We start from the raw sequence: 26,857 nt of genomic DNA, 5'->3' as shown, positions 1-26,857 counted from the left end.
GAGTCTGGGATTCTTTTTCACCTTGTGTGCTACACTGTAACCTAAACACCCTGAAGAATAGAACAGAACAGAATAGACTAGAATAGCCCTTTATTTTCATTGTCATTGTACATGTACAATGAAACTGTAGAGGGAAGGGGATGCATAAGAAAAGTCTATGGTCACAATACAAGTAATTTCTGAAATGTCAACACCACTGCATGAAAACATTTCGTACTGAACAAGTCTATCCTCTTTGTGGGTTTTACTGCCAGTCGACAGCTCTTAGAAGGCTGTTCCCATCTTGATGAAGCTGTATTATATAAACGGGGCTTCTTGAGAGGAGGGCTTTAAATAAATAAGGAGCTAAAATGGAACTTTTCTTTTTACAGAGCTGAAAAAGAGGCGGGGAAGCAGTGTATAGTGTAAGGATGATAATATTTTATTTTAACACTAAGTTATCTAAGCACACTCTACCAAACCCCTAAAATAATGCTAGGAACCATTATATGCATAATGTTTTATGCAGCAACCTTTAAGTCTAACATCCTCTGACCCATTAACATCATCAGGCGCTTCCCTTGTGACGCTCTCACAAGGCCTGAGGGCGTGTCATGTGGGTTTGTGTTTAGGTGTCAGTGAAATACGTAGAAAACGACAGATTACTGCTGTGTGGGTGATTCACTTCAAGGTAAGTAAAGAGAAACACCAATTCACTTACTTTCTTCTTCAGTTCCACACTGATGGCATTAGCCTCTTTTAGGTAGACGGCATTTCCCCACAGCTGATCTCGAAGGGAGGTGAACTGATGGTACCTCCACTTCCTGAAGGCCCACTGAGCCAGCTCAAACTCATGCTGAGTCCACGGCACTGTGCGGATACAGAAGACAGAGGGGGCGTTATCAAGATAAATACAGCAATTATTAAACCTTACAAATCAAATAATCATAAAACCCAAAAGGACCATAGCTTTGATTTAGCCCAGCCACAGATATATCCTACTTAGCATTAATGCTTGAAATTCAAGAGGATCTCTCAGTTATAGCATTTTGTCAACTTTACTTCAGTTAAAGGTAACATTACTTGTAGGCACTGACTGCAGTATCGACAGTTTCTTTTTGAGTCCCTCAAACAGAATTAATGAAACAAGTTCCAGAAAGGCATGAAACTTACAAACTTATGCGTCGAGAACCAAAACTAAGAGTTTCTTGTATGAAACTACAATCTATGAGCATAAAGGTTTGGTTCTGTCACAATAAATAAAACCTCTTTAAACATGACTGAGCCTGTATTCACATTAGGTTTCATTTTGACTAATGTGCCACCTAGATGGATGAGATTAAGACTAAATTAATTAATGACCCATCGCTGGTTATTACCAGTCTTTCATCCAGACTTAAAATGATGGAAACCAGCACAGAGGCATGCTCTGAAACCTGAAACAGTGATTTAATGACAATCTGTCATCACTGGGCTGAATACGTATGGTCCTTTAGACTTCATAATGATGAGCATTTCAGACCTGGTCTTCCTTGAAAGAAAAAAAAAAAAAAAAAAATCTCAATGGATTTTTTGGTTAAACAGAAGTTTAGTAAAAGTAATATAGAAATTTATGTAAAACAACATATACCATTAGTAGTACGTTTTATTTTGCATGGACTAGAGGATGTACTAGTTTTGAGCTAGTTTTCTGTTAATACCTTCAATGGGTAATTAATGTGGCACTATTAAAATACTTGAATCTGAATGAAAGTGATATTATGGATATGTAAATACTATACGCACATCCAAGGAGTTTAGGCTCTGGACACAAAGTGTGGAAGAAAACAGACACAGTTCATTTATATATATTAAAAAACAAACAAACAAAAAAACACACGCACTCACCCACACATATATATTTATATATACATATATATATATATTTTAGCATGTACATGTACATGTAGTGTGTACAGAAAAAAAACAACAAAAAACAATCATCTTCAGGTCTGAAAATGCATACTACACACCTTCCTCTTCCTCCTCCTCCTCCAACTCTTCTTCATCGGGTGTCTCAGCTACCAGTGAGCGAGTCTCCACCTGTTTCTGAAGTTCCTGCAATTTGCTCTCGTAAACCTGGACACCAACACAGGGAAGAGGAGAGAGAACGTGGAAAACTGTCCGTCAGCCGCAACAACAGGTGAACTCAGCGAGCCTTCAGAACTGCAGCTTCTCTTCCCAACCTCAAATGAACACGCAGTGGCTCACGCCAACCCGACGAGGGTTTTATTTGTGAAAAATGAGCACTGAAGACTGTGATTATGAAGCCAAATGATGTGTACTTCTGGATGTGTAATAGCATTAAACTGGTTTATAGTTATTAGATTGTGAGATGTACACAGTAATTTTGCAAGTCCTACCCTTATATTATGAATTTCTAGATAAATATGTTGCACATAAGTAATTCATGCATCATTAAAAAGAAAAAAGAAAAAAAAAAGATATTTCTACTGTCAATGAAACTATTATTAAATCCAGGACTAAAGAGGTTCAATAAAGTTCTAATTATGTGGATCGCTCAGCTCTTCACCAGTGCAACAAAGGAGAAACCATCTCCTTGTGTAACAGCATAAACTGTGGAATATATTCTATATTGATCAATGAGGAAAAAAAGCAACTGAGAGCAGTGGTATGAGTGGAAGCAGAGAGGTGCTGGTAGAAGCTGAGTCAACTGTAATCCAATGAGGGGCGCCATCATCATCATCATCAGGACAGGCTGTGTTCCCAATGACCTCATCCTGTTTGTTCACAGTCTTCTGAGAAGACAATGCAGCCTTTTCATTTGTCTTTGCCCTCCTCCTCTCTGCTGAACTCCTACCAGCAAGCTGACGTCTCCTCATTTAAGGAGCCCGTGGAAATCCGGCATGAAAGTTTCACCGATCAGCTTGAAGCTACCGAGTTTATTATAAGGACACTTTAAGCACCTTTAACCTGAGTGTTGCAAATAATTAACCCTGCACACTGCCTACATGCAGATTCTACTCCTATTTAGGTTTAGTGGTAGTGAAAAACAAATACCAGCCATATGTAACAAACAACTGCACATGGATCATGTAATTTTATTTCATTTCTTTCATACCTTGACAATAAAACACATAGTTGTGGTATATCCTTTATGAAAACCAGTGAACAATACTGTTCAATGTTAATGTGCTCTATCAAGGAGCAACACAACTCGGTACACAGCCACAATGAGGCACTTTATGTGGTTGTAGGTTCAAAAAACAAAAAGATGTACGACACTCAGACACAGAGACCTAGCATACTTATAAATGCAGATTTCAGAGCTGTACACACGGTGGTTCATTTGATGCTGTACACTGTCCAGCTTACCCGGTCACCATCTGCACCAGAGCTTATGTTAAACAACCTTCTTCTAATAGATTCATCAGGGCTGAGGAAATGTAAGCTACTCCATGCAAAGATAGTCAAACATATGAGGGAAAGGCTGGCTGAATATGTCATGTCATTTGGTTTTTTGTTACAGCATAGTAAGGCAGAATATATAGTGTCAAAACTTAAGAGCATAAAAAAGAAAATAAATTCAAATCCCAGGCTTAACAATATGATAGTCCTCAAAGGTCTCTCCCGTCCTGCTGCGAGTGTCGCTGTTAGTCTGAAATGATTTGAAGGCCATCTGATATCTAATGTTAATAATTAATGGGGGTTCTTTTAAAGCTAAAAATGCAGCAGACAACAGGCCGATTGAAAACGTAGGCAAATACGCACACGCTAAAGCACAGAGGCAAAAACACTGACACAGACTACTGAAGTTATTAACATGGACAACAGATTTCATAGACCATCACACCCATATCTGTCTTGGTTGTGTGAATATGCAGCTAAAGACAAGGCAGTCCTTTAAAAAACAAAAATCTCATTTGATATGGACATTTCTCCTGAATACCATTATGCAAACATTTCAAGTCTTTGTCCTGCTTCCAACATTTTTTAGGGCGAGTCTTTGGGAACCTTGACAACACTCTGTAGGGCATCCATCTGAAACACAGTGAACTCTGTGCTTACTCAATGAGCCACAAACCTAAAATGTAATTTTAAGACCAGACCGAGTGGTTCATACAGGAAGAAAAGGGGAAACTATTCATTGAAACTTTGAAACGGATACAATTTGCGTTCACGTACAATCGAGGGTGCTCTCTGTGCTTTTCAGCATAGTGGTTCTTGCATTTCGGTGCGTCTTTAGTGAGCTCCAAAACTCATGGACATGTTTTAAAACCTTTTCTGCTTTTAAAACATATTTTTAAAAGAACTTAGTATCTTTAAAAATTAGTGCAGTTAATAACAAATTATGCAGCTTATCCGTGAAGTGAGGAAGTGCAAAACACTGTAATCTAAGTAGCTGGTAGCTACATATTTGAAGTTTTTTTTTGTTTTTGGTTAAACTGTAAAGTAAAAAGAAAGACAGGAAAAAGTTTGTAATCAAGCAAGTAAGATGATTACTAAAAAATGTAAAAGTCAGTATGTTATTAATAAAAAGTTAGTTTTGGTTAGGTAAGTTATGAAGCTTCCTTTACAAAATTAATCTGCAAACCTGTCCGTAGGCACTGAATTAAAAGGAAGGCAAAGCAAATACTGAATTGCAAAGGCATAGCAGGATTAATAGAGTTAGAGCATCTAAAAGGCACTTTAACAAAAACACTTTCTTTATATGTCAGTCTGTTTAAAAGGCACACGATTGACTGGTGCTTCAAGTTATTCCTCAAGTGGTCTTTTGATTCCAGATCTAGGCCAATGATGCGTTATAACAAAATGCTTTATGAGGTAAACGTGATCTTGCTAAAGACAACTGATTCTCCCATCCTACCATGCAGCTCAACAGTACGTAGATAAAACACTGGGTGTGTTCTGTTCCTAAAGTGGGCACCAACAAAAATCTCAATGCGTATTGGACACGTCACTATGTTCATGTCACAGTGGCTATTTAAAAAAAACAAAACACAGCACTCTACTTTCATCAATACTAAAATGGCAATAATGTAAACTCAGAAATTCGACCGTGAAAGTAATTTTGGCAAATCAAAGTGTGATTCATCAACTTGTCACACATGCTGATAAATGAAGAGTAGGCGTGGTATGTTAAAAAAAAATCATCTGTTGGCTTTGAATCCTTATGACAGTTCTCCCAGTGACAGTGATGACAATGCACACGATGCAGAAAACAAATGATAAAAATGTCATACGATGATACTGATGGTGATAAAATGTCTTTTTTTTTTTTATATATTTATATATAATACATACAATACTTGGATCAACCAGTAACACACCGATCTAGTGCAATAGTCACAGTCACTTTTGTCAGAGCTGTTGTGATCTGTAATGTGTTTGCCTACTAAAAGTCTGTCAATCTAGTTCCTAACTCCTCAAGTCCCACTCAGACCGTCGTCTCTCTGCTGGCTTTTAGGTTAGGGGCAGACATTTGCCTGCGCATTCGTGGAGGTGGCTGAAAGTTGACTGGATGGTTAGGATGGTCAGTGTGATGGTAATGCTGGTAATCATTGAAGCCACCATCGGCATACATCGCGCCATTATAGTGGCATGGCTGTTGGTAGTGGTGAGGCTGGGGATGTGCTGGCTGGTTCTGATAGTGGCGGGGCTGGTAGAAAGCTTGCGTATGCCTCCTGTTGTTTTCAGACTGCTGCAGTGACTCCATGGAGCCCGAGGGACGCTGACGGTGATTAAAGGAGTTGCTGCGGCCTCGTTCGTGTGGCTGCTGGTGTTGGTTGTTCCTATAGTTATGCCTGTGACCCTGGTTTAAACCTTGGTCAGAGTCCTTGCTTCTGCGCTGAACTGATGGGCTTTGCAGCGGTGGGGAGACTTGGATAACTGAAGCAGCCATCTTATCTATTTTATCGCTACACTGTACACCTTCTCCAGCTAGGCTTTCTGCCTCCTCTTCCTGTACAGCTTCTTTGGGCACCTTTAACTCTATAACCTGCTCATCTGTAATTATGATATGAGTACCCGGGCTCCACGAGTTACGGTGCTTTGGATTACTTTTGAAGGGGAAGCGTAATTTACGGTCTTCTGGTGGTATAAAGCGATGAGGCCCGGGATGCCGGCGGAGCTGCTTGGAGATCTCTTGTTGCTGTAGATTCTTGAGGCGCAGCTGCTCTTGACGCATCCAGCGCATGTGGCCTCGCTTTAGTGTTGAATCATCTGCCGTACTTTGGCCTGTTAGTGAATCTGCATCTTCTTCATCAGGCTTTTCAGGCACAGGTAGTTTTACTTCCTGAGGGCTTGGAGTTCTTGCTTCACAAGTAGAGGCACCTACACTGGGAGGCTTTTCTTGGCCCTCTGGGGTGATGAGCGGTAGGACCTTTTCCATTTTAACCATCTTATTCCTGAGGGCGCGGATCTCCTCATCCTTCATGTTATTCTGTTTCTTCACCTCCTGCAGGATGTCCTCAAGTTTATCAATGTGCACTTTTAGTTCGTCCATAACAGCTCCTCCGGGTCGAGACCCATTGGTCATGACATCCTCAATGCGCTCGTCACCAACCCCTACAGTGTCCCAAACATCTCGAGCCACCGCCCTCCACGAGTCCCGCTCGTTGGGGTCCTTCTTGCCATAGCTAGCGCAAAGCTCCTTCATCTTTACAATAGCCAACGCCTCGATTTCCTGCCGTGTGTGACGGAAGTCATTGAGCGCCACTTCGTAGCAGATTTCTTTGACTGCCTGGATCTTCAGGTCAGAGATGGTGACCCACTTAGAGTCCTTGGTGATGCGGCGCCGCTGAGGGATCTGGTACATTTTCACTGGCTCTCTTCTTTTCCCACTGCTGGGTAATCCACACTTTTTCACTATGGTTTGGAGCTTGCTGGGAGGTAGCTTTTCCCTCAGGGAAGTGATCAGTCTCCAGCTCTCTTCGCAAGACCTCTTATCTGAGTCATCCCCACTATCAGAGTCTCCATCCTTGAGAAAACAACACAGGACACAAACCAGATGGGTCCCCCCCAAAAAAAAGGAGAAATTACAATGGGAAATCAGGGAGAGGATGAAAAGATGGCTTAAAAAAAAGAAGAAAAAAAAAAATGAACATATAAATATGCAACAAGGGAACGTCAACCAAGACTCAAAGATATATCAGAAGATTACGTTCTGTCTTAAGCGCCGACAGAATTTCCAAATTCTGGATTTTTACCAAAGGTGACACTAATATTAGAAACATTTTGCATACATCATTATTATACAAGATGTATGGCAACATGCAAGATTATTTTTAAAGTTATGCTGAAAATAAAGCTATAGAAACGGAAAAAATTAAATCACAAGAAACAGTGGCTTCTATTGACTTTCTTGTCAGTTTTCTTTCTCTAACTTCTCCACCGAAACAGTGCTATGGATATAAATTCATGTTCAACACAACACTCGCTCAAAACTTTTTATATGTCTGAAATGGATGTATCCTTTTTAGACGTTATTGTTCCCAGTGTTGCATATTGATATTAAAGGTAAAGCATGTCTATCATGATTAGAAAGAAAATATCAATAGATGATAGTTGCTGATTGGAGCACATCTGTACTGTTTTGTGATATTCCTCTTCTTAGTGGAAAATTTTGTGAGCTGGATCCCAAACATGCTACAGCAGCATGCATGTAGACGGATTCTGGAGCTTTCCCCCTTTAGTCCAGAAGGTTTGAGTGGCTTTAGTATTAGTGGTAAGTTAGCAGACAGAGTGTTCTTGCAGTTGATCAGAAAGCCAGTAGAGAGAGGAGATGCAGAAGTGCGGATAAGTGTTAATCCACTACAGGAAAGTTGTTAGTTGGAGGGGAAAAAAAAAAATGCAGTTTCTCATTTTTCGGAGACAGCATACATTACAGATCACAACCAGTAGAGATCATTTAGATTGTGTGTATGAGACTGTATGTATCTTTGGGAAAAATTGGACATGTTATGTCCCTGGGAGTCTGAACCCTCTGTGTGTAATTCTTCACATATAAAACCACCAGGATGTGAACGAGGCCCCGTGATTCACTGAGTTAACTGTGAGAAGTGGTAACTGTTGTTCAGTCGTGCCCTCACAGATGCCAAAGAAGTCAATGAGAAACCACATTGTCACTATCTGTCAAAAACTACAGCAGAAATTGTTGTTATCACAATGCATTGTACATATCAGCAACTGCATTGAAGAGATGAAACTCAGGACAAAACAGAGTAAGAAAACTAGAGTAGAAATCTAATCCAAGCAAATCAACAGCCACTTCAGAGTTGACCAGCTCCGGCAAACACTGCAACTTAGTCCACAACCAGTACTGAATGAGTTAAGAAAACATGCTATTAAAATGAACCATGCAAAAGCAGCGTCACTTTTTAACATGTTTTTTGATGCTGATAAATGCTGAATCGGTTTTAAAGGAAATTTGATCTCCATATCAAATCAATTTTAGCTGCAAGTTGCTGTTTTGCAAGATTCAGATCCACTATAGAAGACACAAGAAAGGGGAAAACAGGGGTTTGGAAAGGGGAAAGCTTTACAGTCTAATTCTTGCTCAATCAAGCTGCTACAGAAAAAAATAAATAAACTGTTGAACACAAGAGGACAGCCAGTAAAAGCTTATCCGTCTCAAACCAGAAAAACTTCCATGCAAAAAGAACAGACATGCGCTAGGAGTAAAAGTGTGATTCACACATAAACATCTCAAAGTGTCAGAGCTCGGAGTGAGAATTAGTACTAGTGAGATTTAAAAGGACCAAATGAAACCATCATCCAAAGAAACAAGCTGTCAAATTTTAACTGATCGTAGCTTTGGAGATACTTTTACTTTGAAATCCACGAGAGATAGCCTGAAGTACATCAAAAAAAATCACACACAAAATATCCCAGACTAGCATGTTCACTCAATAGGCTGCTTCTAGTAGTGATTTCATTAACTTACAAAAGGAAGAACTGACATTACAGCTCCTTTTAAACCCACTCTGCACTTATTACTAACTGGTTTCAAACGTCTATGATAACAAAAAACAGAGTGAGTCCTTTAAATTCACAAAAGGGGCTTATTTGAACTCACCAGTCGCTGCTGCTCCAGAAGCTGATCGGCTTCTTCCTTCTCTTTTTTGTACAAGATTTCCATCTCAGTGAGTCTACACAGCAGAGTAAAATCAAAGTTTTGAAACACATCAAACAATCCACATTTAACGCCACACAACTACTCGCATATTTAAAATAAATGAATGTCACAGATTGCATACCTTTTCTCCATTTCTTGCTTCATGTCAATGCCCTGTTTCTCCAGGAGTTCTCTCTGAGCAAATGTCCAATCAACGGGCTCCACGGGGGTTTCAGCCGATGGCGTCTTCTCCCGTTCGGCTCTGGCCTGCTCTGGGTGGTTGAACCGGAACACGTGGTTCTTTCCCATAATGATGCGATTGCCTTAAAGAAGGCAGTACAAGCATGAAAGAAATTTCTTAAACGCTACAGGTCATAAATACATTTCATAATTTGGGCATTAGGAAATTAGTTACATCATATCTGCTTACAGTCATCATACAAATGTTCACAGTTTGTATAGAAAACTTTCTACACACATACCTGAACGAAGCTGGATCGAGTCCTCAACACGCTTGCCGTTGACGTAGGTCTCTGATCCCTCGCAGGGCACCAGCATGACAATAACTTTAGCAAAAACAAACCAATCACAAATCAATCATTCTGAATGACTCATCACCATTCAAACAAACAAAACAAAACAACCCACAAATACGTCATCCATTATATGTAGCGATTAATCACTACAGTCTATATATTTATATACTCATTTCATCCATTCAAAAAAAAGTTTCTTTTGTATGTGTTTAGGCGTTTTTAAAATCACACTATAAACATCTTGCTCAACTTAATTTAGCACACATTCAATACATACAACACAAACACCTCCAAACACCAGCAGCCAGTATTATGTCTCACCGTCTCCATTGGCATTCCTTTCGCTGCGGAAGTAGCAGTGTTCTTCCTTGATATGAGCACCACTTAAAACAATGTCCTGTCTTCTCTCTGCATCAGCCTGACCCACTCTGAAACAATCACAGAAGCCAGTTTGAGAGACTCCATACTGCTATCCACATGCATTGTCAGCCATTTGTGCAAAAATGTACAGTTATTGTTTCTGTAAGTTGAAATGTAACAACTGACTCAACAGAAAGAGTCTATAGAGGGTACCAACAGGACAAAGAGGCGACATAAACAAAAGCAAAATGTATTCATTAGCAGATTTTAAGCCTGATCATAAAAAGACCCAGTAATTTTCCAGACAACCTTGCCTGGGAGAGTTGCCAGAACTTTCCAAATCCACTGCAGCAGGGTCATTATTCAGGTTTGGGTTACCTTGTAATTCCGTCTTTGATGTAGTAGAGCAGACACTCAGACATGAGAGGATCCTCATTCAGGTTAACCAGGTGTGGGGTCTGCAGATAAACACATGAGGCAGACAGTTTACCTCAAAAACATTTCTAGAATTTCGCTGCTTTAATCAACATTCATAAGTGCAGAAACTGCCCCTGATGCTAGGATATTTTCATATCAAACACTGCAAATGTAGACAGAAGCGGTCACATCAACACCGTCCTGACAACTCTGGAGTCTTAAATTTCACAGAACTACTTCAAAAAGGATCCTGCAAGCTATTCCTCCAAAACACCAACCTTTTTAGGTGAGAATACCCCATTAAAGTCTGCATAGAGATCGCAAGGCTAACCCGTGGAGCAGTGAGTGAAAGGAGAGAAAAGAAATTATGGAAGACAATCGGATGTGAACAAAGGACGCACACACACACACACACACACACACTAGAACAAAGACTCACAGACTCATGAAGTGATGACGTGTGTTGTTTCAGGCACTAATGACTCCACTGACAAACAAACACAAACATATCTACCAGTTTTTAAGTCCCTGCACTATAGCACTGCCTCTACTTGATGGAGTGAAGGGAACATGCCACTGCCTGTAATTTAATAAGGGTCTGATAGCACTGAGAGATCTAAGCATCTACAGGGAAAAAAAAGAGACTGTAAATGATCCAGCAGAATAAAAGTAGAAAACAATGAGCAGAAAAAGTGTAGATCTGGACCATGCACATAAAATGTCTATTAAAGACTAAACTGTCTAAAGTGGGGCTATTTCTAATGCGGGAAATGTAGTTCTGTCTGCTTATTCAGTTAAACAAACCTTTTTGGCGGCAAAACAATCAAAAGGCTCGTCAAATGGCCCTTCATCGCTAAGCTGAGTATGTGAAGGAAGCAAATAAGAAGTGGAAAGAAAGACAGAATGATAAAGAAAAAAAACACAGAGAGGGTTCTCATGGAAAAAAGACACTGAAGTAAAGTGAAGTGAAGGAGGAAGGATGTGGTTCACCACCAGTGGGAATGTCGACACTGTGCGCTCCCACCCAGTCTGTCATACCTTTTTAGGAGAGAATACACCCAAAGTGCCTCCATCTTCACGGATTGCCACGCCCATCTCTGCAAGCAAAGCCTCCCTGAAATAAAGCCAAAAAAACATTTGTACACTCAGTGAAAGCATTCCTTATTGGTCTTTTATTCTTGCTGCAACATACACTGTGTACACTTCTTTTTTTTCCACTAAAGATCGTTTGTACTGATAACTCGGAGAGGATGAGAACCGATGGAGTGCAACGTTGGAGTAAGTGATTTGTAGCATGACAACCGGCTGAGAATGGCACCAGTTAGACTCTATGGACAGACGGTAGCATGGTTGATGTCTGAGAGGGGTGTTTGTGCAGCCGAGTGTGACGACAAAGGAGGACAGTGAAATGGACAGAACTAGTGCAGAGATAGAAAAAAAAGGTGGGAGAGGAAAGTAAAACAGACAGCACAGAGGGATGAAGAGATAGAGAGTAAAGTACAAGGGAAAAACTAAAGGTTTGGTTACAGTTTCTCAGGACAAGTTCTTAAGATGTGATGTTTGACAGTGCTGAAAATTAAATGTGCTCATAGAGAGAGGGGGATAGATAAATCATGACCAACAAAGAGGGAGAAGACAAGAATATCCTATACAAAGAAGGGGGTAATAGTCACATTTAGCCACACATGCTGAGTAACAAACAAACAAAGCCTCAGAGAGCTAGAATGAGAAGGAAAGTGGCCAATCACAGCATCAGGTGGGAGTGAACGTCAAATTGCAGATAATGGATGACAGACATCCCTCTATGTGACGTCTGAGAGGTGTGTCGGGGGAAGTTTCCAATGCTATCAGAGCATTTGACACACAGTTGAGACAGACCGCACACCCCTTTAAGACTGACAGGATGCAATGAGGAAGACTTTAATGCACACGTTGGACAGACACCTCCCCCCTCGGGAAATAAAGATGGAAATGAACAGTGTCTGCCTGTACTGACCTCTCCATGCGGATTGCCTCAGTCTTTCGCAGTTTCTCCTCCCAGGTTTCATTGAGCTCAGCAATGATCTTTTCTGATTCCTAAACAAAGGTAAAATTATGAGAAAAACAAAACCTGTGTAATATAAAAGTAACTACTAGCAGTGTATCAGAAGCAGGAACAAGCGCACCCAGCCTGGATTTGGGAGATTACCTTTGCCACATCATGAAATGTTTATGTGTAATGTTTACACTTTCCCTTCACAAAATAAACTTGTATATTCAACGTGATTATGACTTATTTTTTTGCATTTAGATGCCCAAAAATAGCTTCATCACTGATAGAGAACGCTGTTCCTCACTACTAAAGCCTAAAGCTGATAAGACTGAATCTATTTTGGTCTGATTTCCACCGTATTTGCGTTGGTGCTTGACGTCATTGGATGACAGACGGGACCGGGCACCACAGTTGCCATGGAAACTGCAGCTCCTCATGGCTGTGGATGTTGCAATCTTATGTGCTACCCTATCTACAGAGTGCGAGAGACTGCTGTCAGTGGGAGGCATATAAGGCTCGGTGGCCGCGTGACGACCGATACACAAAGCAGGATTTTATTAAAGGCTGTATGTGGCCTAAAATTAAACAGCCATCTTAACTTTAAATAAATGTATTGAACAAATGTTACAGTTTCTCCCTTTTTATCTTATTTCATGTTACTGTGAATTTCTTGACTTCTAATAAATTTTGTATATTTAATCATAAAAAATAAAGCTGCATCTCTATTTATATATTTATATATACTGTGGATAAAATACACTTTTCAACAATTAAAAGCAAGCCTGTTGTCCCGTGTGGCATTGAAAAAGTCAGCAATTACTTTATTATTTTTGCCATATTAACCATGAAACCAGGCCTTTTTCAGGCCTCTACTGGTTAGAACAGAGATGTCAAACATAAGGTCCAGGGGCCAGAATCGGCCCAGGAAAGGCTCCAAAACAGCCTTACTGATAAAGATGTCCCTCAACGATATTCAAAGTAATAAAGTAATACATAAACAATTAAATGTGTGCAGTGAAAATAACAGAAAATTTTCTGTGATTTAACAAAAACTTTCTGTTTTATAATTACAGGATAGTCTGGGCAGTGATCTAACAGAACCTTTTTTTTTTTTTTTTTTTTTTTTAAATTTTACGCATTTATTTCTTACAATTGAAGTCCAGAGTTTTGCTGACAGACTTCTTTTACTACAGCTACATTACTCCTTTATGTAGGAAAACTTAGATATTTTTCTTATAATTGCATATCTCAGCAAATAAATACATGTAAATGTCTTATTCCAACTAACAGAAAGGGGAGTTCCACTTAAGATCAAAGATCTGTATGTGGGCCATGGTATAAAATGTGATATCTGGGTTACACCTTTAAGTGGCCAGAGTAGGAAGATGGCTGCGGGACTTTTAACTTTCATCAACAACAAGCAGTGAGTGTAATTTTAAAACTGCTGCATACACCATTGTCCGCTTTACCTTGAGTCTTTCAATGGCCTCCTCCCCTCCAGGCGTGGACATGATGCGCTCTTGGATGCTGGTGACTGACTGAAGGCCCACCTGACTGGACAGCGAGCCAGAGGACGGCGAGGCTGTCAGGGAACCAATAGGGGCTGTGGAGAAATGGCCAGGGCGTTGGTTCTCTGAGGCTATCAAGTATCTATTCTTATTGTTCTGAATGTCTTTGAGGTCTGAGCCAACAACAAGAAAGAGAGAGGGAGGAGGAAGATAACACAGAAAGAGGAGGGATAGGCCAAGAAAGGTTGGACGGAATAAAACACATAAAAATGGAATAACGAAATACCAAATAGAAAGAAGGAAAGAAAGTAAGAGAGGGGGGGGGCAGATGGGGAAAGAGAAAGGACAAAGGGGAGGAAAGACCAATGTAAGACACACATTTTACGTTGTAGGGTTTAGACAAACACCCAGCATGATAGTCAGCTACAGACAGCAGCAGTTTTCACTCCAGGCAGTTATGCTCCAACTCATCATCTTCCAGAGAAAGCACATTAGATTTCAGCCTGCGCTTTAATAACCAGTTTAAAGGGCTGCTTTTATGGTGGTCACAATTACAGTGGAGAGCAATTAACTCTGAGCTCTTAATTTGTAGTATGTTTGGAAGGAATAGGGAGTTGTCACTTTGTTGCTTCTGTGTATGTGTGAATGAGAGTGAACACACTGTGTGAAAACTGCTATCAAGAGTATCGGCTACAGGACGGGAGGGGGATTGAGACTGCAAGAAGGTCCAGCAGGAGGACAGAAGAGACGTGGACACATGCTGGCAAAGAAAGTTCAGCCTGCAGTTGATTAGATTAATTCACAGCACACGCGCCATACGCACACAGCATCCGCCATAACAAAAGCCACAGCAGCCTCACTCAAAGGTCAGGCAGCTCATGTCAATATAATGACCTCAAGGGCCTCTGAGGCAACACACAAGTGAGCTCTTTAAGGACCAAACTAAATCAAAGTGATATTAGATAAGGGTAAATATTCTGGGGGATGATGACTTTCTTGAGATATGGGCTTTTTTTCTACCCCCCCCCCCAAAAAAATAGACCCAACTATGGCTTGAGCTAGTTAACTATCTGCCCTGCACATCAGATGGTGCAGAAACATTTTCAGGGTTAAGATGTTAGGGATGCTTGAGAATACAGCAGAAAGCACACTAGCAAACTAGTCACTCTACTAACTACTAAAGTGCACAAAGTTAGTCAACTCTTTACACAAACACCTCTGGTGCCTCTATACAGAAATACAAAAATCAAGCACCTTTCCGTCTGTAGCTCTGAGCCTCAGTTTGAGAACTCAGAAGGGGCATTTTAAAGCTTTGGGCACCGTCACCTGCTGGGGATGATTAGTGAAAGAAAACAAAATAAAAAGCAGAACGAATGACCGGGATTAAAATAAGCTTAAAGAGTGCGAGTCACAGGTAGTGAGACATTGTTATGAAACGATGCATTTGCATTTTGAGGCCAGGGAAGACTAAAGGGCTACTCTAAAATGGATCTGAGCCTGTAAGTAGCTGCCTCCCCCCTGTCATTCTGAAAAACGTAACAAAAAAATAATAATAAAGCGCAAAGCATGCTAACCTACTGCCATGCTTACTCTTGCCAGTTATAAGAACACCTATGCAAGCCTTGCATTTCTGAGACTCTATTAAGCTTTTGCTTTTTTAAAAAAAACAAAGGCACTTACATGCAAAGCTGATAGCAGATTCAATATACAGGTAATGGGGTTCATAAGCAATGTTAGCTACTATAATTAGGGCAAATAGTGATATACAGTGCAAGTCTACCACACATATACACACATTTGATTCCACTTCCTGGGCAATCATCCCCCATAGGATCAACTGAGGGGAAGCAGGAAAAGATGAGAAGGGTCAGAGGTCAGCACCAGTAGAATAGGAGGAAAAGGTTACAGATGTTTTTTATGTTTGCTTTTTCTTTTTTTTTTTGCTGGATAAACAATAACAAAGCTGAGAAGAAACGTCATGACATGTTTTGCTAAGTGCTATGCCATTAGGCGTGATCTATGCAGGCATTAGCAAGTAGTCAGGTTATTCATCACTTCGACTATTAGAAGTCATTAATGGGTATATTATGTATCTAATTGACAAGGCTATGAGCCATTACTCCTGCATATAGCAAATGATATTTTAGTGCAGTTTTGAGCGACTTCATGTGTTGTCAGACACAATCAGTCAAACACATACAACCTTAAATATACTACATATTTGATGTTCTATATATGACTGCACTGAGGCATAATAAACCAGTATTGAGGTAAACGTGTTAAAAGCTGCTTCATTCTTTGTTTTTAGTGATGTACCAGCCACAAGTACAAGCACTGAGATGAAAAAGTTAGATGGCTGAGAGCAACGAGACGGTAATGAAGATAGAAGACGTTGCCAGTTTGTGGTGGGCCCTGACAGAGAAGGTCGCTGGCTGCAGATACGACCAGCTGAGACAGCATAAAACTCACTGTCCAGAATGTCTCCCAGGCCCTGGGCACGGAGCAGTTCCTTCAGCCGGGCCACTTCATCCTTCAGTTCGCGCACCAGCTTATTGTTGGGATCCTCATTGATGACAGCATTGCATTTGATGTTCTTGGCGCGGTCAGCATAGCTAAAAACCATAATAAAACAAATCATTTAAAGTGCAATTCAAACAATCACAATCACAGTCTTTCTCCAGGACAGAAAGCTTACCGCAGAGTGCTGAGGGTTTCATCGTAGTTTATGTCTGCAGGACTGAGGGCAGCTACCATGGCTGTTCTGGAGTTCCCACCTGATAAAAGATCAGTAGAGATGTCAGATAAGCATTGAGGACCGAACATGACCAAAAGCACTTATGATGTCTATGAAAATACAACATTTTTGAAATACATTTTTTGTGTAATCAAGAGCTTCATTAGACTAAATCTAAGATACACTGCACACTTTTTTTTGACACGTCTGGACCAAGGAGGTGAGTGACTAGTTGGTCTGCTGCTGACTATGCTCTTCTTAAACTGCCTGAGTTCAATGTAGACTATTTCAAGTCTTCTTTTTTTTTATCCTGACTGCATATTCCATTATGCAAATGGCTCAATCTCTCTGGCTGTCTACAAATACGGATTTTCATACGTAGTTTACTGGCAAACCACTATTGTCACATAGTAACGTCAATTAATCAAGTGATACTAATGTTCATACCGAGGTTCTCCCTCAACAGCCATGTCAGAACAGAGTCCCTGTATGGGATGAAATCACTCTTCTTCTTCTTCTTGCTCTGCGGTAAGCAAAAAAAAAAAAAAATATGAGTAAAAAATGAGCTGATGTAATGATGTACAAATTATGGAAGCCGCTGGAGGCTGTATAATATTATGTTGTAAGAGCCTTATGTGTAATGGTCAACATGTCAGGTAAAATGAGGAGAGAGTTAATTTGACATGTGTTTGCTCTTGTGCAGGGATTTGGGTTTAAGGTTTAAAGTGATAAAACTGATAACAGCTAAATATCTGCAACTTCATCACTGCACATGACCAAAGGCTGTCAAATCTGTCTCATGGGATGAATGACAGGTTAGTGGTTTAGCTGTCAAAGGGTTTACCTTGCTGGTACAATTATCCTGTGCAAGTAAGCATTACAAGGACAAGAGAAGAGAGAACAGAAGGGCAGACATTACAGCATGCCAGGCTACAAACATGAATTCCATTTGAAGGTAGGGTCAAGTTGTAGAGGGTAAGAGAACGGCTGCAAAGAAGGAGAAGGAGAGAAATAAAGGAAATAAAATCAAGTGTAAGACTCACCACTTCAGCCAAGGCAGAGATAACCTTTCCTAACGTGGTGAGAGACTTGTTGATGTTTGCTCCCTCCTGCAAGCACAGACAAAAAAACAAAACAAAAACAGAATAAAATTACACAGATTTCCAGGTTATACAAGCCAATTTTTTAATGTGATTCCAAGGTGTTTGGGAAGATCGGAGTCTTACCTTTAGCCTGGTACCTTTAGCTCCAGTTGAATCTGCTCGCTCACTGCCTGCCAAGTCTACCAGACTAATTTTACTGACCTAAAGGGAGGGAGTAAATGCATTAGATGCATCAGGCCTATAATAATGCGCATTCAATAGGGTGGGTAGAAAAAATAAATAAATAAAAAAAAATACAGCCCTTATCTTCACCAATGCCAAATCTAAATTTCTTCATAATGGTGACCACATTAAAAAAAGAAAAAAGAAAAAGAAAAAAAAAGATAGAGGAGCACAGTGACAGCGACAAAGCACGCACTATAAAACTTGACCAGCTCTGGCGAGGTGAAGAAATAGCTCTGTCAGTGTAATCTATTACAAAAGATCTGTTCCATTACTGCAACAGAAAGAGCACTGCTGGAGGTATGATGTAAAAAATGAAAGCTCCACTTTCACTTTATAGTTTTTATGTCAAGGAAAACATATGCCTGGTGCTCCCGAGCCAAGCAGCAGATTCACACAAATCACATTAGAAAATAATTTATAAAGGAAATCAATTCTAAATGCAAAACTTTTTTTTAAGCAACAGAGACAACAACAATCCCAAAAAGGAGGATTTTACTGAAACAAAGTCCAGTTTAATGGCTTAAATCCCACCATAAAAATCTGCAGAATGAATTGTTGAACACATTCAAAGCATTTGGGGGCATTCCTGTCAAGTGAGATGGAGCAAGGGTGTAAAATCTAACAGAGTGGCCACATACAATAGGCATTGTTTACAGTAACACAGCGGTCTTTGTTCCTCCACAGTCTGAGGAAATGCTAAAAGTCAAATCTAAAATGGCTCTCTCTTTTTTTTCCTGCCTCCAGTGACCACTGACTTGAGGAGACTAAAGGGTACATCTTAGCTGGAATCAAAGAAATAAAACAGCATAAAAAAATTCACCTCTAACGAACTTTAAGTGTATTTGAGTGTGAATGTTTTACAGACTAATTATAAACAAAGAGGGTGGCTGTTTTCCTGCTCTGACCTTTTCTGTGGAGAGGTCCGTCTCGCTGTCGTGTTTCCTCTGAGTGAAGACAATGGTGAAAACAGCATGGGACCTGCTGCTGGTCTCATTCATGTTGGTGGCAGCCACAGTTCTGCAGGTTAGCACATATGGGCACAGTTAGGAAATAAACAGTATCATTTCTGAGCACCTTAATAACCACACAATATTCTTTTAAAGGAAAATTAATTCCTAATTCTTAGTCTTGGCTATTACTAGCGCTATCATCAGTGGGTTTTACACCTATTAGAGTGAAGTAAGTCTAAAGGATTACTTTGTGCGGTGGAGGTGGATAATAACGCGAGGACGCCAAACACAAATACATGAGGAGTGCTCAGAGGGATAGTCACAGGGGAGATATGGGCTTTACACGGCATGTTCTAGAAATAAGCCTTCTGAGTCAGCACAGTGAGATTATGGCAGGGTTCACTCCTCCTCACACGAGCCCTCGTGCACGCGCACATTTCATTGAAAAATACTCATTACATGCCAGGTCAAGCTTGACATGCGGTTATATTAAAAAAAAAAAAAAATTAAGGAGGTAGCACAGTGAAGGTCGAGCTGTCTTGCTGTTTAACAATTCATTTCCTGATTCAAAGCTAATTTTTATCTTTTATCGACCTGACTGACCGTTGATTATCAGATCACCACAGCTGTCGCCACAACTTTAGCCCCTCCTGCTCCTTCCTGTGATCTCAGCATGATCTCAGGGCTTAGCTCACCTGGCCTTGTTGCCTGCATCCATCAGATCAGCGATGTCTGTGTAGGAGGTGACAGCTAGCTTGGACAGATCCTCTACATAGGGACCCAACAGCGGGTGTTCTCGGACTCGTAGGTTCCCTTTGTTCTTGGGGTTGAGCAAATCTCGGACGCGTTCGCAGTAGATCTCCATGTAACTGACCTGGAAACAATTTCAGAAGAACAGAGAATAATTTCAGGTGCCCCAGGTTGAATATATTAAGCTAATATTATGCAGCTCTGCACAAAGAATATATATTAATGTTACTATTAATATATATATAAGCGGAAGTATTTGCATGGATATATTAAGGTAAGCAAACATAAGAACATAAGGTATACTTTATTTATCCCAAATTTGGGAAATTATCCAGACCACAATCACACCTCAACTTCACACTTTTGTTTTCCCAATTTGACTGGCAGAGATTTGCAAAGAAAACCATGCAGTACGTGACTGATGTCTGGGAAATGTTCAGGAAAGAGCAGCGAACACAAAAAGTTGGGGGCAGAGGTGAGCCATGAGGACTACAGATACCAAAGCAGAATGAGACTCACCTCTACTGAGTAGGAGAGCTCCTCTTTGTTGCCGTCCTCATTGATCTTCTCAAACAGATCTTCACACAGCTGAGTGGCAAAGAAAAAAAACACATTTTAGTTCAAATGACGGCATGAGAGATATAAAATGGGTGATAAATAGGCGTGAGATCTGTGGGCTTCTTATAAAGCAAACATTTAAATAGTTATAGCCTGAAAACCTCGTCCAAAGGGTAGAATGAATCTAAAATTGTAAACTTTGGCCAAATGTCATTCATTTTCCATACCGCTGTAAATTGCTTTCAGTGTTGTTGCAGTTTAAAGGACAAGTTGTTTCAGTTCTTCTATTTTAGACTGTTTTAATGTTCTGAAAGGTGGATTTAGAAACTTTTCGTCCATTAGATCTGACAATCTGATCAAAGGAGGGGAAAGAGCCAGATCAAACCTTTGGGGAAGGACACCTTTGTCACTACATACATTATTTAATGTATAAAAAAAATCTGTTATCCACATATTTTTCAGGCTTTTCATTATATACAAGGTACTACATGTAATATTTCCAGAGCTCTGATGGTCTAAGATGTGTACAGAATTATGACAACAATAATTAGTAGATTAAATGGACTCAGCAGTTTGTGAGTTGTACTATACATTCAAGGCTCTAAATGAGCAGGAATAGTAAACAGACTGCAAGACAAGGGATTGCATTATTTGTCTTAGTCTCTGCAGTGCAGTGAATAGTGAATGAGGTTTTGTTGAACAAACCATGGGAATGATTCCTTCCTGCCCCTCCTCCTGCTTGCCCATCATGGTGTAGGATTTGCCAGCTCCTGTCTGGCCATAAGCGAAGATGCAGACGTTATAACCCTCAAAAGCATGCTGCAGCATTTCCTTTCCAATGTCATTGTAAACAAGGTTCTGTGAGGCAAAGCAGGGGTCATCGGGCTGCAATAGAAAGAGAAAAATATATTTAAATATACGTATGATATTTGCATATTTTCTTTGCTTTTAGTGATTAGAGTTAAAACTCACAGAGGTATGAGACCAGTAGGAGTAATCAAAACTGAAGGTCTTTGCTGGTTCCTTTGGGGCTTTGGGGTTGAGGATAGCTGTGGAGGAGGAACAAAATTAGTAATGTGGTTGATATTTTCTAGATTGAAAGTTGAAGTGACAAAAACTACTCGCATGTTCTGTTATTTTAAAAAGCTACCTTTAGTTAGTTTGTGATATGTCTTCTACAGAATTCTTTACATATATATATTCTGATCCTGGCTGGCAAATAGCAGCTACCTCAGGTTCCTGTTCCTCAATTAGAGAGATATTTCTGGCAATGCAAGTCACATGAAACAGTGGCAGACTACGAGATGCTGGCTTCTTCTTTTTTTTTGTTTTTTTTTTGAGAACTGCAACTGTTGCGGCAAGTTCTGCCACATATGCTTTATCTTTAACCAGTGTTTTAATCATCATCATTTAGATTGACATCATTACAAAGTGACAATCAAAAGCAGAGTTTGAATGAAAAACACAGCCTGCTTCAATCACACCACTTCACCTGCTCTCGCCGAACACTACTCAGCCATTCCCCGTCGCCACATGGACAGTTTTTAATGAACAGAAATCTGCTGCCATGTCTGGCATGTCACACTCCTCAACCATGCTGGTTGGTACTGCTGGTGACAAGTGCGCTAGCTTTCACACTGGATATGTGACAGGCAGAAAGCGGGATGTTAATTTACTATAAGATAACCACAGAAATCACTCCTCTTAGACAAACTAAACTTTAGGGATTAAAGTTGTTTTGTGCCATGGCTAATGCACGAGACTTTGCTCAGGCCAGGCAGACAAATGCATACCACCACCTTTAGAAGTGAGGGGGAAGTGGGAGAGGAAGGAGTGAGAAAGAGGCTAGTGAAAGAAGGGTTTGGAGAGACTAAAATAATGTGAGTGCTCAAGGCCCTAGCAACAGTCCAAACAGATCAACAACAGAAACCGAAGCAGGACAAAAGGAAAAAAACTATCTGTGTCTTAGTAAGAATGCTACAGTCTGTGAGCGTAAGTATTTAGAACATTTTCAATCTTTCCAGGGAAGTCTGCAGTACCAGTCACAAAGGAATAATTAGCGTTGTGTGTTGCCCTGTGCTAATGGGCAAATTAAAGCCAGGTTTGGCTCCTCAACATGACGGTGCTTGAGAGGCTTTTGCATCAAGATGTCGCCAGCAGAGTGCCTTATGTGCTCAGAGGATTTCAGCGTGCTTATCAATAATGCAAGAGATCTGGAGAGACAGGGATAGCATATCGCCCTCCATGGGTCACAGGCTGACAGAAAAGCACAGCATGTCCTCAGAAACCTGAACACTAACTGCTTCATGCTAAATCTATGATGATTAAAGCAGCAGCTATTTCACTGAAACTCATATAGATTCATGCAAAAATAATCCATTTGCCTGTGCACTCTACAATCTTTGAACAGGTTAAGGTGTGCAGGCGGAGTAGCAGCTTCCATATTGGGCACTGGAAGAGGATACAGCGAGACAGGCGGCTAAATAAATCCCAATTTCAACTTTGACCTGCCTCCAAAGGGAAATTGGAGACTGGGGATGAAGAAATGAAGGGGGATTTAGATTACCAGTGCCCTTATTCACCTTTCCTGGAACAATCTACAGTGGCTATTAATGAGAAAGCAGCCTAAGCTCTGATTCAGTGTCAATGAGGCAACTAAGCATTAAAAACAGAAACATGATGAGACAGTTCCACATGTGGGGGCATTTAGACAGCGATATTCCTATTATAGCACAGAAGTCTGATGGTGACAAACTCTACCATACAGGGAATCAGCATTAAACAAGCTTTTTAATCTTTGACTCTCTCAATCTTCCCAAGTTCAATCTTGGACAAGACACTACATGGTAGCAACTACTAGGAGATTCATCAGCTCCTTAATGTGAATCATGCTCATGTAGTATAATTATCTCATTCAATAGCCCACAACATTGCTCCCAGAAAGGAGGGCTGGTTCATCCATGTGGTGTCATCAGTGTGTCATAAGAGTGGGTCTCTTCTGTAAGAGCCTGTAAAGGTGTTCTGAGGTCAAGACACCCACACCTTCAAAAATGGGGCTCTAACTAGTGCTGCATCTGCACATAAAGGACACCAATGGCAACGGTTACATATTCACAGTCTAGCTTTTATTTACATATTGTGTTGAAAGAAGTAAGAAAACACACTAGTCTAATATTTGTTCATGATATTGGTTCGATACAGACTGAAATAGCTGGGTTGGGTGTCTGTGGTACTGTGACAACAGGGAGCCGTCTATTTTATTCAAATATAAGTTATTCTGTGTTTGGTTTGCTGTGCTGTGTGTGACCTGGGGTGCACTAGTTCCTAGAAAGAGAGCTTACACAGCATGGAGGAAGCTAACAGCAAACTATTAGGAGTTCTCAAGATATTTCATGCTTGCTACGCCAACAAATTTGATTTGTTTTTGGGGGGTTTGTTGCTTTGCAGCAGTTTGTGAATTTATGTTAGCAAATGGTGTTAAGTAGGAAGCTTTGTACTGTTTGGCATTTTCAAAAAAAGCTGATAAAAAGCTAACTTGTCAGTATCCAAATTAATTTAGGTAACTACCATGTCCAATTTTTAAATGTTTAAATATCACTAATACAAAAAGACAAAATGGTCACTGAGATTTTACATTTCAGCTAAATGTATTAATATTACTGGCAACTGAAACAGCTGTGAATCCTTCTTACTCATGGTTCTGATGATGCGAAAATTATTAGTTGCTCTTCAAAAGCACCATCATAACAACAGAGATTAATTTGTTACAGACAAATTAGATAAAGAAAAATAACAATTCTGATACTTCTGCTAGCTAGCCAGGTAGCACTGGAGTCTATTAACAGCCGGGAGGCTCCTGCGCTACATTCAAGAACAGCTAAGACAGATGGAGAAACAAGAACAAATCCAGAGGTGCACCGAAATAAGCTGTGCCCATTGTTTAGAAGATTTCCTGTTTAAAATAGACTTGTTTTGTTCTGTTTTGTTTTGTTTGTGCGTCTTCTTTGTGTGCTCACATTTCAGGCTGTTCCTCTGCACACAGTGTAGTGGCATGCTGCAATACCGAGAACTAAAAAAATCTGTTTTGTTCAAATTGGTTGAGTGTGTGAATGAATAAAGCCGAGTCCGATTGTGAGGGTACAGGGAACCAAGAGAGACAAAGATCAGTGCTACTCAAGGATAACAGGTATTTTGCCACAAAGATTTAAGGATCAAATTAATAAATCCAAATTGAGCTTTATTGGTTGTATTTTTAAGTTAGACTTCTCTGCTCTGGACACATTAACACTAACAATAGCACATATCCCAATTTTTTTTTGAAAATTAAGTGGAAATTAAAAAGTGGCATTATGTCTAACTGAAAAGCATAACAGGAAACCTTTTAAGGACTGAATGACTTTATATCCTGTGACAATTAGTTTTGGTTTTTGTTAACCGAATGGAAGTGTGGACTGCAAATCATTCTGGTTACGTGATTTTATTTTCTTTCTCATTATTATAATGACTAGCACAAACGCAGGCCTGTGGGTCTAGTTTGCTTCGCTCAGGTATAAAAACACAGACATGTGTGTAATTTTATCGTGCCATTCTTTTTATGTTCATTATCACGGCGTACATTAAGAAACTTGCTGTTCATAAACACCAAGCAAATTAATTTTTAAAAAATGTATTGTTCTATTTCTTTGCAGACTACTTGTTAACCGTTTAAGACAAGGTAATCAGCTACAGGCACTATTAGTTACAGTTTGTTGAAAATGTATGCATATCTGTAAACAAGAACACATTCCAGTGATCCCAAAGTGCCTCTGTACTAAAAGAAATAACAACGAACACATATATGTAATGTAGACATAATGGCCCATTTGTTTTGAGATCACCTACTATACATAATATAAATAAAATTTATAATAATCTGAGTCTTAAAAATAAAATAATCCCCAAAAACTATATAGATGTAGTTGTGCTTTAATCCAATCATAAAACGTCCAGTAGCAAAAACTTTCCATGCCTGAATATTCTACATATTCTTTTCATACCACAATTCTGTGTTAATTTTTTTTCCAAAAAATAAAGGCAGTTCTTAAATTGTTCATGTGTGGATTTATCATTCTCACCTTTCTCCTCACAATCAGGAGTACAACCTATACATTTAACATCAGTATTTGATTGATATCTGCAATCAATCAGGATGTGACTGTGGAAAAATACGCAAAGTCGTGGTACTTGTATCTACCAGGAGTAGAAAGGTTGGGCTGGTGTGTCACTACTTGTTCACATGCATGTGTCAAATTGTTACATTGGACGGGCAGAATGTTGAGAGTTTTATCCTCACCATCTGATATGCAGTCAATCACAAAACAGTGCCCTTGCACTCTAGCATGACATGCCTACACCTGCACCTACACATCCCATAAAGCACATGAACAGGGATTCACACTTAGTAAAAGTCATGAATCCTGAAATAAATAATACTTATAGTATTCCCACTTAATATTCAGCTACAGTCACATCCTGAACTTGAAATGGCAAACGCATCCTGCTGCCTCATAAGCAACGTCATCATTCCGTCTTTCTCATCCATGGCAACAGGTATAGGACCAGATTCTGGTTGCCATAACAACTCAAACTTGGCACAGACGGGGAGGATGCAGCACATCGCGTCCTCTTTTCTCTCGTCTCAAGCGTTCACCGTTATTGCCCTCACAAACTATTTAGACATTCTTAAAATTCAAGTTTATGGATAATTACAGTCATTTATCAAACACTGATTTCCAAGTTTAAATCCTTTGCACATCTTAACAACCAACATGCAGCCAGCACTGGAGACATTAAGCCACTTATAATGTCAGGCCTAATAAGCAACGTGAGAAGCAACCTAAACTGTGCAAAGACATAACATGTCATAAAATGAAAAAAATATAAGAAAATGAGTGTAGTAATGACAGTTCATCATTTAGATGCACTGAAACAGAAGGAATACACTGGCTGACTGTGTGTACCAGGAAATACTGGGGCACACGGTGAGAGATGTAGCACTGTTTATCATCCCGCCGTTGGTAAGCACTAAACATCCATTACATTAACAGATGACATGCAAATCTACACATTTGAGGTACTCAGTCAAAATTCTCTCAAGACTGTGAAATGTAGACAAACAAAAGCTATTGGGTGGCACATTCAACTGTTTGCTCTTCCGAAATGCTGCAGCTTTACATTTTCAGCTCCTAGGAATTTAGGATTGATAGGATGCAAGCCCTCCACTTCAAGTCAGGGTGAACAGCAGTTAACTAACCACATCCTGACATCAACCTCAGCTGGTTGTTGCCAGCAGACATTTTGTGCTACAGTGCTCAATATGGGGCCTATAATCCAACCAGGAAAGAAAAAAAAAAAACCCTCAGTAATTAGGTTGTTAGGAGGTCTCCAAGCACCAGATGGAGACTAAAAGCTAGCCCTTTTCACCTGACGCGAACAGCCAGAGTCTAAAATGGCTAAACAAAATCGACCTCTCTCTCTTCCAGTAACCCACTAAGGATACGCCGACTGCTAAGTGAAGCTGATCGATGACTATCTGGGATCACAGGCAGGGG

At 40.1% G+C, this 26,857-nt stretch overlaps 1 protein-coding gene across 17 annotated transcripts in view; it reads right to left on the bottom strand.

Moving 5' to 3' along the window:
* The window catches only part of kif1b (kinesin family member 1B), a 59,799-nt gene that overhangs the window by 19,052 nt on the left and 13,890 nt on the right, over positions 1-26,857 (bottom strand). For 4 of the 17 annotated variants that reach the window (XM_025901533.1, XM_025901526.1, XM_013271116.3 and 1 more), the window contains exons 3-24: positions 21,240-21,316; positions 20,973-21,152; positions 20,229-20,297; positions 19,655-19,833; positions 18,915-19,026; positions 17,908-17,985; positions 17,725-17,790; positions 17,526-17,543; positions 17,129-17,204; positions 16,643-16,721; positions 16,417-16,559; positions 15,743-15,784; positions 13,909-14,120; positions 12,404-12,483; positions 11,446-11,521; positions 10,369-10,448; positions 9,952-10,058; positions 9,577-9,660; positions 9,237-9,417; positions 9,056-9,128; positions 1,992-2,097; positions 701-849 (exon numbers count right to left, since the gene is read on the bottom strand). In XM_025901533.1, coding sequence (XP_025757318.1) covers positions 701-849; positions 1,992-2,097; positions 9,056-9,128; positions 9,237-9,417; positions 9,577-9,660; positions 9,952-10,058; positions 10,369-10,448; positions 11,446-11,521; positions 12,404-12,483; positions 13,909-14,120; positions 15,743-15,784; positions 16,417-16,559; positions 16,643-16,721; positions 17,129-17,204; positions 17,526-17,543; positions 17,725-17,790; positions 17,908-17,985; positions 18,915-19,026; positions 19,655-19,833; positions 20,229-20,297; positions 20,973-21,152; positions 21,240-21,316 — 2,267 coding nt within the window. Of the gene's footprint in view, positions 1-700; positions 850-1,764; positions 1,783-1,991; positions 2,098-3,063; positions 6,959-9,055; positions 9,129-9,236; positions 9,418-9,576; positions 9,661-9,951; positions 10,059-10,368; positions 10,449-11,445; positions 11,522-12,403; positions 12,484-13,908; positions 14,121-15,742; positions 15,785-16,416; positions 16,560-16,642; positions 16,722-17,128; positions 17,205-17,525; positions 17,544-17,724; positions 17,791-17,907; positions 17,986-18,914; positions 19,027-19,654; positions 19,834-20,228; positions 20,298-20,972; positions 21,153-21,239; positions 21,317-26,857 lie in introns of those variants that run through there. The other 13 variants (XM_025901525.1, XM_025901532.1, XM_025901528.1 and 10 more) reach the window with 11 other exon arrangements.

The sequence above is a fragment of the Oreochromis niloticus genome, linkage group LG20, assembly GCF_001858045.2.
Source record: "Oreochromis niloticus isolate F11D_XX linkage group LG20, O_niloticus_UMD_NMBU, whole genome shotgun sequence".
NCBI lineage: Eukaryota > Metazoa > Chordata > Actinopteri > Cichliformes > Cichlidae > Oreochromis > Oreochromis niloticus.
The sequence above is the reverse complement of the archived record's forward strand: the minus strand, read 5'-3'. Positions and strand labels throughout refer to the sequence as shown.